Source organism: Barbatula barbatula (assembly GCF_947034865.1).
Source record: "Barbatula barbatula genome assembly, chromosome: 9".
NCBI classification, from domain to species: Eukaryota; Metazoa; Chordata; class Actinopteri; order Cypriniformes; family Nemacheilidae; genus Barbatula; species Barbatula barbatula.
Window position 1 is genome coordinate 12,418,781 of NC_136772.1, and position 15,667 is coordinate 12,434,447.

General features: G+C 39.6%; 2 protein-coding genes across 4 annotated transcripts; one reads left to right on the top strand and one right to left on the bottom strand.

The window, feature by feature from the left end:
• The first annotated feature begins 94 nt into the window (after positions 1-94).
• serpine3 (serpin peptidase inhibitor, clade E (nexin, plasminogen activator inhibitor type 1), member 3) lies at positions 95-3,939 on the top strand. The gene is made up of 9 exons (XM_079464217.1): positions 95-314; positions 693-989; positions 1,210-1,443; positions 1,525-1,755; positions 1,865-2,063; positions 2,160-2,260; positions 3,097-3,183; positions 3,323-3,406; positions 3,577-3,939. The coding sequence occupies exons 2-9, from the start codon at positions 725-727 to the stop codon at positions 3,624-3,626; spliced, it is 1,251 nt and encodes a 416-aa protein (XP_079320343.1). The 5' UTR covers positions 95-314; positions 693-724; the 3' UTR covers positions 3,627-3,939.
• A 163-nt stretch (positions 3,940-4,102) lies between these two features.
• On the bottom strand, positions 4,103-15,542 carry ints6 (integrator complex subunit 6). Of its 3 annotated transcripts, XM_079464882.1 has the most exons (19): positions 15,262-15,542; positions 14,357-14,442; positions 14,197-14,274; positions 13,633-13,782; positions 12,047-12,136; positions 11,558-11,741; positions 10,610-10,735; positions 10,087-10,232; positions 9,783-9,935; positions 9,563-9,695; positions 9,331-9,425; positions 9,127-9,237; positions 8,828-9,043; positions 8,421-8,547; positions 8,109-8,251; positions 7,824-7,995; positions 7,378-7,716; positions 6,661-6,754; positions 4,103-5,463 (listed from the first exon to the last, which is right to left on the bottom strand). In XM_079464882.1, exons 2-19 carry the CDS (start codon positions 14,426-14,428, stop codon positions 5,370-5,372), a joined length of 2,523 nt encoding a protein of 840 aa, XP_079321008.1. In that variant the 5' UTR covers positions 14,429-14,442; positions 15,262-15,542; the 3' UTR covers positions 4,103-5,369. The 3 variants fall into 3 exon arrangements, with proteins under 3 accessions (XP_079321008.1, XP_079321007.1, XP_079321006.1); XM_079464881.1 differs by lacking the exon at positions 15,262-15,542 and having other exon boundaries at positions 14,357-14,886; XM_079464880.1 differs by lacking the exon at positions 15,262-15,542 and having other exon boundaries at positions 7,366-7,716; positions 14,357-14,793.
• Positions 15,543-15,667: the final 125 nt, after the last annotated feature.

A 15,667-nucleotide genomic window follows, 5' to 3' on the forward strand; every position in this document is an offset into this window, starting at 1 on the left:
TGCCTTTTATTCGACTCGGGTGCGGATTTGCTGGTCGGGGGCATGACTCCCTCTGCCTGGCTCCTTATAGTGCCGTGAGGGAGGCAGGAGTGGTACGGACATCGCCGCCGGAGACCACGAACACGGAGCTCTCCCTTTAAACAAGGTCTCATGATCGACAGCTCATTCAATCAGTTGTCCAGGAGTGGAGGATCGAGGCGAACACACGTCCTCCATCGCTGCAAGCAAAGTCCCTTGAGTGAAGCTGTAGGTGGACGTAAGGGGGAGGAAACGCCACTGACACCGGAAGAATCTCACTGAGCACGAGCCATCAGGTAAAACGATAATAATCAATGAATGGCAGGCCTAATAATAATAATAATAAAACTTGTGTGAACAATTTATATTACTGAAGAAATAAAAAATAATAATACTTGAATACTTTTTATTTTAATCCTTTTATTTAATATACCAAATTATAATGATCTAATATTTTCTGTTATTGAATGCAATTTCTATTCTTGAATAATTAAAATACATTTAAATAGCTATGTAAATACCATCTTTAACTTTTGTTATTATTTATAGGGCCTGTCTATGGTTTATTATAATTATTATCTATTATTTATAAAATCTAATGGCTCTTATCTCGCAGCCAGACTAAAATCTAAATATTTTATGCAGTACATGATACTCATATTTAATGATTACAGAGTTCAACCTGTTGACCTTCCAGTCTGACATCATGCATCGGTTGTTTGTGACTTCCCTTTTGGTCTGTCTGTGTCTGATGGAGCATTGCCATGGAAACAGCAGCTTGGGTAACAGCATCAATGTTCTACACACAAGGTTTGGTGTCAGCCTCTATCAAACACTCACAGAGACAGAGAACAACTCCAATCTGATCATGTCTCCGGTCAGCATCTCATTGTGTATTGGGCTTCTGCAGCTCGGGGCCAGAGGAAACACTCTCGCTCAGCTCGAGGGAACTCTGGGTTATGACGTAAATGGTACGAGCTTGATTCTCCTTGGTACATTTTCTTTGCCTAACGCTTTAGAAAAGTAGAATCCAGATCAACAGGCTTTTCTAATCTCATACAATAAGATAAAGTATTGCATATTACTAACGCAATCCTTACATATAGGTGTGTATGTAAACATTATATTTAAACATTTTATTTGTTAACATGATAAGACAGCAGTCATGCTAATACAGTGGTCTTCTCATAGATGCCCGCGTGCGGCACGTTCTGTCTCAGCCACAAGGAGACCTGGGTAATTCCAGCGATGGAGTGAGGCTACAACTTGCCAATGCATTATTTGTCCAGAGTGGTGTGAAACTCCTGCCAGAGTTTACCCAGCATGCCCTAGAATGGGGTAACAGTAGTCTACTGAGTGTAAACTTCAGCAATTCGAACCACAATCATTCTCAGCTACACCAATGGGCACGTTACCAGAATAAAGGTGAGTCCACTAGTGCTAAAATAAATACTAAAATGATGGCAAAATGCAAAGTAATTTGTTGATAAAATTATTTAAAATTAGTTTTCACAGCTGAAGACCAGCTCCAGATGAGACGGTACACACGGCAGTCTGGTGGTCTCCAAGAAGAAGTCCCCATGTTGCCACACATGGCTTTAGTGAGCACAGTTGTGTTTCATGGTGCCTGGCAGAAACAGTTCCACTTTTCTGAAACTCAGAACCTGCCATTCATCCTCTCAGATGGCAGCACAGTAAAAGTGCCGATGATGTACCAGTCAACCGAAGTCAACTTTGGTAAGAGAAGGAGCAGGAAAGGTCATAATGGTAAAATAGGATTTCTTGTTTCTTAACTTTTGCAAGTGCCCTCACTGTTTTTGTCTTTTCGTGTTGACTACATACTTAGGACAGTTTGGCCTGCCTTCAGAGGAGCTGTATACAGTATTGGAGCTTCCGTACCTTGATCGCTCGCTCAGACTGCTGGTGGCATTGCCTAGTGACCGTATGACCCCTCTGTCACAACTAGAATCTCAGCTCACGGCACGTGCTGTGGGACTGTGGGATATTGGGTTAAGACGAACAAAGATGGATATAATTTTGCCCAGGTGAGCCACAATGACATAAAACATGTGTAAGATGTGAAACTTAAAAAGATAGAGATAAAAATAATATTTTATACACTGACTTTGTGTGAATTGCAGGTTCAAGATGGAGAGCAGATTTAATCTAAAGCCTGTTCTGCAGTCTCTTGGTGTTTCTGATGTCTTCAGTCCCTCAGCTGCAGATTTTAGAGGCATCTCAGGTCAGAAATATGATTGATTTTTTTACCTTCAGTGCTGCAATTCAGTTCAGTTTCAAATTATAGGGGGCAATTTTTCAAAAATAAGATCTTTACATAATCTTGAAGCTGAATTAAATAAGCTTTCCATATGGTTTGTTAGGATCGGACCATATTTGGCCGAGATGCATCCATTTGACAATCTGGAATCTGAGGTTGCAACGAAAAACTAAATATTGTCCAAATTAAGTCTTTAGCATAGCATATTACTCACAAAAATTATTATAAAATATCCTTATGATTTTGGCACCAAATAAAAATGGATTATTTGGACCCGTAAAATTATTTTTTGGGCTAATTCTGAAAATGTTCCCGTGCTACTTAAGACTGGTTTTGTGGTCCAGGATCATATCGCTTTACATTGTTTCAAAGCAGCTTTACATGAAACATTCTTATGTTAGAAACAAATAAGTAAACAGTCTTCTTATGTTTTATGCTTGTCTTTAACAATGGCCCTAAATATACAATAATGTGTGAATTGACCCTTCACCTGGAGTTTGATTGACATGCAAACAGACCAATCATAACGCTGATATTATGCCCCCTGTTCCTATTTGCAATTATGTCTGACCAAGGCCGGTTTCATAGACACGGCTTAGTTTATAAGAAGGACTACTTTTTATCTTAAGCCAGGACTATGTCTTAGATGAATTAAGATATTAATGTCGCTGTTATTAAAATACCTTAGAAGAATTGAACTGAGCGCTTTGGCTGATGTCGGACATAGCAAAAAGGGGCGGGCTTTGCGAAGGGTCAATTGTGTCTTAGACTTACAAGTCTTTTGTTTGATATGTCTGTAGATGGGGAAAGGCTTTTTGTATCTGAAGCTTTTCACGAGGCAAGAATTGAGGTGACAGAGGATGGGACAAAAGCAGGTTCAGCCACGGGTATGTGATGGTTTGCTGCATGGCCGCCAAAAATAGATTACAAGGATGTTAACATAAAAGCAACGTTTAAAACAGCTCATTATTGTGTATATTTGAGCATTATAAACAGAAACTTAACACATTCTTTCTTTTTCTCTAGCAATGGTGCTATTGAAAAGATCACGTTCAGCAGTTTTTAAAGCAGATCGACCATTTCTGTTCATTTTACGACAGATCAGCACAGGTAAATGCAATCAAATAATAGAAAATATCTTCCCCATAGGCTTTAAATTAAACATACATAAGGTAATTTGAGGGACTAATAAAAAGGACTGTAGTTTCCATAATAATAAATAATTGTGATGTTTTAAATACATTTAAACATTAAAAGTGTTACGTATTTTTATTTTACAGGTTCATTACTGTTTATAGGACGAGTTTTGAATCCAGCCGAGATGCATTGAAGAGATACGTGCAATCACAACTGCTTCCATACAGTTATATAACCCATCACACCCCAACTTCCCTCAAGGAGATCCAAGGGTCCAGAATATCTGAGGGCCCTCTAGAAGAGGCATGCAACATTTTGTACATATCTGTAAATAAAATTTTATTACATCTGGGAATTCGCACTTCTAAGTGCCTACTGTCATATTTTTGTATGAGAATTACACACTTGTTCCTGTTATTGTTCCATCTCTAACAATTAAATTCAATGGTAAAAATAAGATTCACTTATCTGAAGACTTCAAAATGTTTGGAAATATTGTCCCTTTGAAACTGTTCATCCCTGAACAATAAACAACAATAAGTTATCACACAAAGCCTGAAGATAAACGGAACAAATACACTGATGGATCAATTTAACTCTTCTCCCCACAACCAAATTTTATCTGTGGAGACTTTTTTTAAACATAAGATTAAAGACAATGCCACAGAGAACAATGAAAGATTTTTTTTTTATTTACATGACTATTCACAGTGTAAAATAGACTTTATTCAAATACATACAAAAAAAGAGGCTTTCCACCAAAACATTCTCTTAAATAATATTTCAATGTCTCCATGTACATATATACAGAATATTAAAAATAGTTTAAATAAGCCACTGGTTTACTTCTCTCAATAAAACAGAGTTTGGTCCCTACATTAGGGCACAGGGTTAGGAGGCTAAGACGCACAGAAAAAAAACAAATGTACTGGGGGTATTGAATATTTGGCAGTAATGTAGATTTACATTAGCAGCAAATGCCTCCCGTGAAAAGGAACAAGTGGCTTTAAACTATCCTGGATGCTCAAAATAATCCCATATTTGGGAGGGTTGTTTTTTATTTGTCTCACCTTATTATATCAATGTGTTTGAAATACCCTTCTGCTATTATTGTTGCTCATGTAAAAACCACATTCAATTACTGAATTCTGAACACGAGACGAAAAAGAATTGCTCAATGGACAGTTCAGATTTTGTTTTTGAAGTCTGAAGCCATATGTGCGGTGATGGATGGATGTTTGGGAAAATGATCCAATGTCTAAGTGAGTGGCAAATTGTTCAAATGGGGAGAAAAAAAAAAGTGTAAAAACCAAACTTCCCTCTGCTGCCACCTGCTAAATCTCCCAAAATGACAGCATCCCTGAGATGAATGGCTTTCAAATAACAATGCCTTTAAATGTGCAAGTCCAAATAAATTGAAGACCATCAAAGCAACTTAAACCTGTCACTTTAAAATGCCTGATAATTTGCTTTTATTGGTGTAGAATATTGCTGATTTAGTCCTTTTATTAGAGAGATCCAGCTCAAGAACCGTTTCAATCATTTGTCTGGTTTGAGACTAAATGCAGCAGTAAGCAGGGCAGCATTATTCTCTACCAAGCTGGTAGAAACACTCCTTTATATTAATGACCAATTTAATGTATCAAAAGTAAGGAAGGGTGCAGTGGGGAACTTGGCTAATGATGAACCTGATGGTACTTATCCAATCATCTTTGGCACAATTAGAAGAGAAAATGACAACAACGAACAGCGGTGTGCGTGTCTTTTAAAGCAAAATGTCCTATTTTACCCAGCCCTGAGGTTTAGCCATAATGCATGAATTCCTCAATAAAACCAGCTTCAATACCGAAAGACTGAAGACACACAAGTCCCAAATAACGTTACATAAATAGTGCAGATCTGTGTGCAAGTAATTCAAGTAGGGCGGATGGAGTGCTCAGAATCCATCCAGATGATTTATGCTGTTGGCTCTTAAGTGAATCTCTTCTAAGAAGTTCTCCAGCTGCTCAATCAAGACCCGTTTCTTGAATCTGCACATCGAAAAAGCAAAAAGTTTAATTCACACTTCCATTGAACACATCACAATCTATAAAAGCATTCTTCAGCAATTCGATTTCTGGAAAAGGGAGTACATTTAACAACCCTGCCACGACAAAAATACGATACGGCATATTACAAACTAGAGCTGCACTATTTGAGGAAAATGTCACATTGCAATTATTGAGGTAAATATTGCGATGTGCGATTAAGGTAAACTAGGTATAATGAGTCAACTTGGTTGCTATCAGGGAAAATGCACATACAGATAACTGAAAATGCTGAAATTTCTATTTCTCAACTGAGATATACAGTTTAAACTAGCAACAAGAACTAGAATCGCACAAAGTTTTCAAATTAAAATAAAATGTTATAAAATTAAATAACAGTAAAATCTTTGCATTACTGAATTAAATTTGCTTAAATATATATACACTCAACAGTACAGGGAAATTAAACACATAAGGATGTAAACATTTTTAAGTTCCCAACAAAGGGACATTTAAGCAGATTGTAACATATACTGTATGAACTCTTGAATAAGAAACTATATAAATGTATGGTTCCCTCTGTAAAACCTAAACCACTATAATCTTTGTTGTTACTTTAAATGGTTGCTGCTCAACCAACTGGTTGAATCCTCTTTCTAAAACATTTTATTTAGTACTTCATTTACAACTTTAGTTTGGTAAATTCTGCACAGTACTACTCTCTACTCAGTGTCTGATATCCTGAAACCAAAATATCGGCAAATCACAGAGGTAGCATTTTTTCTGAGCACTAGTTCAGTGTCAGCCGCAAGACATGTGAACAAGCATATGCGCCACCGCCACAAAACACGACTCATTTTTCTCGCATAGAAAATGGCCATATATCTCTTAGAATGGATGTCTTGTCACGTCCATGAATGCACTTGTTTCTATATAATATAATCGCAACATTTCGCCATCATGTTACCAAGGCAGCTCATAACGTGTTTATGTTTACATTCTAAAGTCTGTTATCAGCCCTGCAGTGGAGAATGAAACCATTTACGTACAGGTGGGCATGGATCAGCACGGGGTGGAAAGATTAATCAACAAGATTGTGGAAAAGCGCTCTTGCCCTCGCATATTATTAGTTTTTTATGAAAACACTAGTCTTAAAATCTAGTTAAAACCTACACAATAATATTCTCAAAAAAGGAGTACCTAGCAGCCTCTTTGATTATATTCTGCAAGAAGATCAGCCGTGTTTCCAAACTGCCCTGGATTTGCTTGAGGAGGTAGAAGATTTTCTCATAACCTGCATTAACGAAGCAAGACAGGGATTATATTTGCATAATGGTAATAATTAAACCTTTTTCCTTTCCTTAATGGTAAACCAATCAGTAATTGTAAAACCATGGGGAAAATCTGTAATAGCCATTTAAATATAGCAAAAAAAAACAAATGGAAACCAGCTGTAGTAATCTAAAATCAATTCACTTTTAGCAAGTCTTTACAGGCTAGGTTTTACAAGGCCCAAGACAAAATGTTTGTGGGTGGTCATCTATAGAGGGTATGGACGTGTCATCACTTTACCACACGAGCATGCCGGAGCGAGCCCCCGTGGGTGGCAAAACACTCAGCAAAAAGACTTAACAATAACAAGGCACGCAATTCCATGCAACATTTCATTCTGCAAAAAATTTCATGTTTAAGTCCCGGTTTCTTTATTTCTCCAATTCTCCTCAGACATTTTGCTGGGTGTTTTGACACCCAGGGGAGCGTGTTCCAGGGCGTTTCCCAACATGTTAATGTGGGAAAGTGACATCAATGCATACCCTCTATTCCCATACCGCCAACCCTCTCTTCCTAATTCACAATAACAGGAGCAAAGATGATGAAAAAGTATGTGGACATGCATGCTGTTACTTCGTGACGTACGTCTCCCAGGTTTCCTGATCTCCTTAGTGATAAGCACTCGAAGTTCAGAGTTCAGCTCTTGGCTCTCTTGACTTCTGATCTTCTTCAGTTGGCAGGGGGAAGGGTAACGCCGTGGGGTGTCCTCTTCACCCTCGCTGCCCAAAGACATCTCGCCCTCGCTGGTCTGACCGTTCTCCTGCACATCCTCCTGCTGGCTCTCAACATCATCTGGCTGAAAGTGGTTCCTCTGCTCGAGCGGCTCAGACTCTGGAACAGGGCTCGGCTCCTGGCCTGAATTGCAATTTGGCTCGACGTCATTGGTGACATGGTTCCCCACAGCTGTTTGATCGTTATCTGGAGCTGTGATGTATTAAATATACAAAAAAAAAACAAATAAACATTTAAGTAGTGGAACTTATTGAAATGTGTGTCTCAGTGTATCCAGCACCTCATGTAAAAAAATGTACCTCTAGGTGGTGTTTTTGGTGGTGTGTATGCCCGACCTGGCCGAAGGAGAGGGGACATACAGCGTCTGCGTTTGGGTGCCCCTCCTCCAACAGGACTGCTGGGCTCTCCAGGCCGTTTGCCTTTGCCTTGTGTGCCAGTAACAAATTCATCAGCTTCGTCCACCATCATGGCCTGACACAGATGAAAAAAGGAGCAATATATAAATGATTCATGTCTGAACCTCAACTCTTTATTAGATCAATCTGACAGCTAGAGCATTTGCAATCAGAGTATCAGCTTCATACCTTTTTGTCCAGTTTGAATGGGTTACCAAAGGTGTGCAGACGTTTGGGTTGATCAGGGTCTGCCTCTCTCAGAGGCGAGGGGCAATGCTTCAGGTAGTCCTGATAGTTGCCCATCTGAGCTATGGGCACACTGTGAAGTTGGTCTAAACACAATAGTTTATGTAAATACACATTATTGCAAGCTTAATTCTAATGCAATGTGATGACCGTTCTTTTGAATCCTTAGTTAAAAAAGTTAAATTGATTTATTTGCCCCGAGACTCAGGAAACTGCTCAAAGATCAATATCCATTCATGGACATCTGAGTGTTACCTTGATCTTGCCCTTTTAGAATGCAGACACTTGTGTGCAGAAGGTTACGCCTCATGCGGCTCAGCTGGTCCAGCAGATGAGCTCTTGGGATATCATATGGGTTCCGTAATCCTTGTGGCTTTAATGCCTATTGGAAAGACGGTGAGAGATCGAATGTAATCGATAATTATTAAGGTGCTTTCTATGGGCTAACAAGTAGGCAACAATTTTAATATTAAGGAAAACGCATGTTTTTATTATCTGCCCTTGTACAAATAAGAATTCAACTTTCGAACAGAAACTTCATCCAACTGAGCTTTTATACGTGCCCTCTGTTTTTTTCTGGTCTTGAACACAGTACAAAAAATCCACACAGTGTGCAGCATTTAAGAGCAACCAAGCACACTGTGTGCACGTCGTGGACTTACTCTATTCAGAGGAGCTAGCTGAAACCCAGCAAACTCCTTTGTATTTGCCTCCAATGGCAGAGCTGGTCCATCTCCCATGATGCTGTGCAGCAGTTGTGTAAAATCCTTCCTATGTGCCAGAGAGAGGGCGGCACTTCTGCATCTAAGTTTTATCCCACCCTCCAGTGGCAGCTTTTTCCCCACTGATGCGCAAACTCTGTCCGCCTCCACCTTCGCCTGTAATACATAAACAGATCCAGTTCAACTTGAAGCACTGAACAACAGAGATGTTAGTTGCAGACTGTATGGTTGGTAGATACCTGCTGACTGAGTTTTTTAAGGTAGGAAACAACACTGTAGCTGAGGCCATACTCCATGTTGTCAGCCAGCAGGTTTGGAGCTCCCATCATTCTTAGTGCTTTCCGTAGGGCCTGGTAGGAACAGGAAGGGGAAGTCAAATGGAAACTTAAGTACCGACCATATGATAAACATGTGCATGAATGATAAATGATTACATTACTTACAGTGATATAGTATGGAGGCATTGTCTTGAGATAGTTTTCAAAAGACTGTCGCCATTTTGCTGGAGGCTTGAATTTATGCACAGTAATTAAGTCATCTAGAAATGCAGAAATGCCAAGGTTTTATCCAACTGGTCGATTATATCAACAGACATACAAATAAAAACTGGTGGCTAGTTCTGATCGGAACACAGTACTTAAACGGAGTTCCAATTCAAACTGAAGTTGAACTTACCAAGCAAAGGTAGTACAACAGGGTAATTATAGGGCATAACAAACAAGTTGACACAGGTAAGAGCTGTGCTGGCCTTCAGATAGCCAAACGGCTGCCCCAGTTCCCCATACTTAGCACTGTTACACATGAAAACCTGAGCAAGAATATTACAGCAATTAACATTCAGCCACAGCAATAAAAGCGTGTGCCACACAGAGGTAACTTTTGATATGAGCTTTACCTGCCAGCAGGAGTGCGGTGATTTCCTCTCTAGTATGTACTGTGTAAGCGGTGAAGGCTCCAGTTCGTACTTGTCAAAGGGAACTTTGTCCACCACCATGGGCTCTGAATCAACACATGTAAACTTGACCTGCGGATGAGCTGCACGTGGAGGCTGCAGGGAGGCACACAGTCAAACATGGTCAAGATGGTATATTGCATTTCTCGCGCTGGAAAAAACATTTTGAGCTTGTAGTCTATAGAAAAATAAAAGCAGCACTATACAGATGGTAGTGTATACAGGAAAAGACATAGTTTTCTCTTACCAAAGTAGGAGAGTTCTGGTCAGGCCAGAAGGATTCTGGGAGAGGCCAATGACCCACAGGAACACCAGTTTTAGGGTTGGGTCTGACATAGATTAGCTTATGACAACTGTGCCATGGCTGAGGTCCATATTTTATTTCTGGACCATCTAGAAAAATAAAAAAGACGTCTTCACTCGAAGTCATATAGGTTTTCAAAGCCTTTGTAAAAAGACCATAATCTTACAATAACTACATTATCTGTGTCTTGGATAACGCATATTGAACATATTCTCACAATTTTTACTGTAATTACACAATCTCCCACACAGGCCTTGTGAAATCCCTACCCAGCAACCCAACCCATCTTGCTCATTAAGGCAAAACTGAAATAAACGGTCCTCATCTTAATCAGATTGAGCTTTGCATAGAGGGCCATGCAAAGACAGTTCATACCTTATATTCACATATACAGTTAGTTACTGCCAGAACATGCTTTTTGACAAATAAGTTGCTACATTGCTAAGTTATATTGTGCAGTCTTCACCTTCAGTAGGTGAGGGGTCAGGTCCGGTCTTCTCAAAATTGATGACCACACCACTCTGGATCTTCTGCACTATAGACTCTAGGCACTGGTTTAGCATTCGCTGGGAAAACACACTGTATGACCGGCCTGTACAGACACAGTAGAAACAAGTATTTGTTGAAGTCTTTTAGCAAATGCCCACGAGATAAGCAGCCATTCTATTCAGAGCTATCCACATATGAAGATGACAGGAAACAGTAACTCAATTTCAACCACTGGTTTAAATGGTCGTCTGTGCTTTCTCATTGTCAGGCCACAACTATTCACATGAGTACGTACACACGCGCACGCGCACACGCACACGCACACGCACACACACAGTAGCTGCCCTATTGTGTTTGGTATTTGATCAGAATGAGAGCACAGACTATCTGCCTGTTTTTGTTCAGTTTTGTCTAAATTACACACACTCCAGCAGAATCTGCCTACCACGAATTCAATTCACTATTCAAACACCATTTCACATCACTAAAATACCACCTGACAGAACAGATGTAACAATCACTGTCAGCAGCATACACTGTTGCCTTTCCATTTTGAGTATATTACAAACTTTTAAACATGCTTACGGGTTTGTCTCTGCATGCCACACCTAACAAACTGGATTCTAGTTGGTTACTACAGTACCACAAAAGTCATAAAATGAATAATCAACAAAAATATTACATAAAGCTAGTCTTTAGCAACCAAATATATTGCTTCTCTCTTCTAAAGGTGGATCAAAATGTCCAGTATAATGTATTATTAAATGCCACTCTGCCAAGGCAGGTCTCTTATGTTTTGAATTAGACTTTCTTTCAAACCACATGACAAAAACATTGAATTATGATTAGTTGGGCTGCACTCCAAACATTTATTGCAGCAGTAAAAGCCATCAACACAGGTACATAAACTGAATAAACCACACACCTCCTGTGACTTCACACATGGGTGTAATAGGGGAGGTGTCAGGTGGAACTCCACCCATTGGTTCTGGGTCAGTGGAGGCATGGCCTGGAATGCGGAGAACTAAAGAGAAGAGTCGCTGGTCCCACCGGAATGGCTCTTTGGTCAGCTCACTGCCTGGCAATGGTGTTGTCAAGGGTAAATGTAACTGGAGCAGAGAAAGGATGAATAAATGCATTGCACATCTCAGCACATAAGTGTAAAGTGCTACAATAAGAAAACCTTTTAGAAAACCGTGTTATGTCCTACTGCTCATTATACCCCGAAATCAATAGATCACGAAGTCATTAGAAAACTAATAAAACATTCCAAGGAAGAACAATACATTATTCAGAAAATTGGCCAGAAAAACAGCTTGTGGAAAACAAGAAAAACTAGGAAACTGATGACAAGACATGAAAACTGTCCCAAAAACAAGCTCTCAAGAGAAGCTCATGATGAGCCACAACCCACCTCGTCTTGTACTCCAGAACTGCTGGTTAGCTTGCTGCCATCAGTTATGGCCACAATGATAGCAGGCTCCAAGAAAAAAGGGTTTCTACCCTGCAAAAGAAGAGATGCCAAATTAATATATGTTTTTCATATCTACACTGACTTTGTATGAACATAATATGCATCGCACATACACAAAATACATTAAGATATAATCATTCAAAGGAGTTTTTTTCAATAATTACACCTAATCGAATCTTCCGCAGCATGCATGCTTTATGGATGACAACCTACTACTAAGAGCAGTGGTTCTCAAACTGGGTGCCCTGAAATAGATCCAGGGGACCACAGATATTCTTGCATTTTATGAAAAATAGACATTTGTCAGACTTTATGCTATCAAACTTCAGGAAAAAAATAACACAAACCAAAAGAAATTGGTGTTCCAGCATCGTATAACTTAATATATGTTTTTGCTTTAATTAAAATTCTAAGTTTAAGATGATAAGTTTTTGTTTGGGGGCCGTAAAACGATGCATTCTACACAAAGGCTTGAAACGAAAAAGTTTGAGAACCACTGACTTATGAGGCCAGAAAATTATTTAAGAAAGCATAACATGCCCTATATTAAGACAAACTCATGACTAAGCATTCACAATGATAGAAGTGACAATAATCTGTGTCTACGTTTATTACAAGCTGTCAAAAGGAGAGTGACCTTTTTCTTGGGTCAAGTCATGTTAAATTCTCACTCATAAAAATGAGAAATACAGAGACTGTATAACTATAGAATTCCCCCATTTGGTTATCATACCACGTACCCAAAACCTTAATACATATTCTGCATTAGTAACTAAACAAATAAGGGAAACCAAAAGCAAACAAAATGACTAACATTTCAACTCTAGGTTTCTGGTAACACAGATTCTCCAGAGATATATTAGAAGCACAGCCTGGAACTAGTGTAACTAATAGGTAACACTGAGCATTTTCATGTATTTATTTAGCAGGTTTTATCCAAAATAACTTACAAAAGACAGAGCATACAGTATTTGTAACTAATTTGTAGAACCTGGCTTGTTACCACCAGAAAGCAAGAGTACCTAAGAAACCAGCTAGCTAATCCCTTTGCATTCCCATAACAATGCCCTGGAAATCACCCATTTATGTCAAAAGCTAGTTGGCTTTTATTGTTAAATGCTTCCTCGTTGAAATATTTTCAAATTTTAGTTTAATACTTTCTCCATTACTTTCATCAAAATCTACACAATCTCACATGCAAGTCTCATTATTCAATATGGTGAAACACTGGTGTTCCCTAAAAAAGAAAATCTAGAAAACAATTAATGTTTGCATCTTGTATACCGCAAACAAAACTACAATACAATTAATGATGGTCCTATAAAACACTAAAATGATCTAGTTTTGCATTTGCGCTTATTCACATGTTAAATGTTTTTTATAATTAGCACTGTGTCACCAGGGGGTTTTGGGATTGTGTTGGCACAGTGTGAGCCTAAAGGGTGCTTGTATAACTGTGAGATGTGGGGGTGGCTCAAGGGGGGTCAGACCACAGACTTTATACCAGTCTCTGGTCCAGAACATACCTGTCCATAGTTGTCTATCCCAGAAACTAATCTATTGAGATTGAGCAAATCAAAAGCGGTCCTTAAAGACTGGCCAATTGTTGTCAATCCAACTGCTTGAAGGTTTCTCAGCTCAGTCATAAAAGTGGCGTGACTGTCCTTCCATCCAGCCTGAAATGTCAAGACGCAAGACAAAACCAATGATGAGTCGACTCTTCAAATATAAAAAACATTTACTATATGCTACAGATTTTTTATCCTAGGATTTTGCTGAAAGGGTCTCACGCTGAATAGGATGTACTGTAGAGAACAGGCAGTTTAAAGATGGCTATTCATCTTTCTATAGGGGCAAAACTGTGTTAGGTTGGTCCCCTCATATCGTTACTAAAGTACACACACATAGAAAAAAAGAGCTCTCTGCTGCCACACTGGACAAAATGTCGGCCATGTTTAAACACACAAATACATGCTGGGCAGAATATTTTCACACCGCAATTAAAGCTGTCTTGGTTTTCAAGAAAAAAGGCGAACCGAGAGATGAAAGTGCCTGGCGTGTTTTAAAACGGTTTGGGAAACAAACAGTACCTTAATTCCAGCGGCCGTTTCGTCGAAACTCACTAACATGTATCTGTCTCCTCTGCTGGCCGGATCTCTGCTCCTAAGCTGTGGAGAAAAGTGAACGGAAACGGATGGTTTAGTAAGTTTTCAAGAAAGTGAAAGAACGCGGTGATGCGTGTTTATTTACCTTCAGGAAAGTCTCTACTGCGCCCTTCGCTATGTCCAGATAGCTAGTGCCCAGATGTGAGCGCTGGTTCATGGAGGAGGACGTGTCTATGAGAAAAAGTAACACGGGCATTGTGTTGATAATCACCCCTGCTACATGGACCGAGTGTTAGGGCAAGCGGACTACTGCGGAGAAATCTTTTGTTCGCCTCCTGTCGCTGCTGTCAGCACGCTGCTAGCCGGCTAATGCTAACTGTCTCGCGCATTCTTTCTGTCAGAGTATAACTACTAAGTGTTTAAATAGCGATGCCTTGTAAACTTGAGCAAATCTCAGATCCCGTGGGGACTGGTTGTTGATTTACAAGGGAAACGGGTGTTGTTGCTGCTATTTGAAAGAAATGCCTAACTTTTATCATGATAACTTTCTGTTTAGTTTACGTCCATGATTCTCCTCACAGTGAGGTCTGCTCGCGGGCTGCGGTGGTTTTATTCTCCGCCCGGCGCTTGACTCCGCCCCACAAGCGCCACCCGTGCGCCGAGCAAAAACGCCTCATCTGATTGGCAGCTGAAAATCAACATTTAGCATAGAGGCAAGAGGAGCATGCGCACGTGTGACCTATAAGATCGTGTTTAAAGGCTACAAGAATTACATTGTAGTGACGTGTTATCATAGCTTCATTCTTTCTATCCTTTTTTCCTGTCTTTTCAGACTGACTTGTTGTTAAACCGCATTCGAATGGCCCGACTTTAAAAAATAGTACGAGAGTTCTTGAGACAAAACCTCCAGGAATGGAAGTTTATTTTAGAGGAGTTATAATAATGTAATTGACGACTTTTGTAACTTTGCAAATTATTAAACAAAACACATATTGTCTTAATCCAACGACCTTATGCGTAAATGTAAAAAATGTAAGCTAAGTTACTTACCCTTGCTCTCTCTTCGCCATCTTCTAACGTCTGATGCTTCGCCTATTAACGTTGCGTGATATGCTATTATCACGTGATATTAATCGGTCTTGAGATGGAATCTATTAATCATGCATAACCTAAAATACTAAATCATAGCCTACGTAAGATGATTTGCCTTTACTTGTGTTAAGAAATGTCTTACAAATATATTGAATGTCACTTATTGTCGAACAGTATTGCGCACCACACGTGTTAACCAAAAGGCCCCCTGTAGACGTTTCATAAGACAATCTTGGGCCTGGCCCAAAGTTAACTTACGGGTTTATATTTGTTAACGAATTTGAGAGGCTACTCGCTGCAGAGCTTTTTTGTAGCTCCTCCTCGCTAGAGGTCCAGCGAGGAGGAGCTACAACGTCCAGCGAGG

What these genes read in the sequence shown, in the direction of transcription:
- serpine3 (XM_079464217.1), top strand. Translation starts at nt 725, where the DNA reads ATGCATCGGTTGTTTGTGACTTCCCTTTTGGTCTGTCTGTGTCTGATG. An exon ending in TCTGGGTTATGACGTAAATG is followed by an intron (nt 990 to 1,209) that starts GTACGAGCTTGA and finishes GTCTTCTCATAG; the next exon opens with ATGCCCGCGTGCGGCACGTT. An exon ending in AAAAGCAGGTTCAGCCACGG is followed by an intron (nt 3,184 to 3,322) that starts GTATGTGATGGT and finishes CTTTTTCTCTAG; the next exon opens with CAATGGTGCTATTGAAAAGA.
- ints6 (XM_079464880.1), bottom strand. Translation starts at nt 14,467, where the DNA reads ATGCCCGTGTTACTTTTTCTCATAGACACGTCCTCCTCCATGAACCAG. An exon ending in AAACGGCCGCTGGAATTAAG is followed by an intron (nt 13,783 to 14,196) that starts GTACTGTTTGTT and finishes TTGACATTTCAG; the next exon opens with GCTGGATGGAAGGACAGTCA. An exon ending in CACCGCACTCCTGCTGGCAG is followed by an intron (nt 9,696 to 9,782) that starts GTAAAGCTCATA and finishes ATTCTTGCTCAG; the next exon opens with GTTTTCATGTGTAACAGTGC.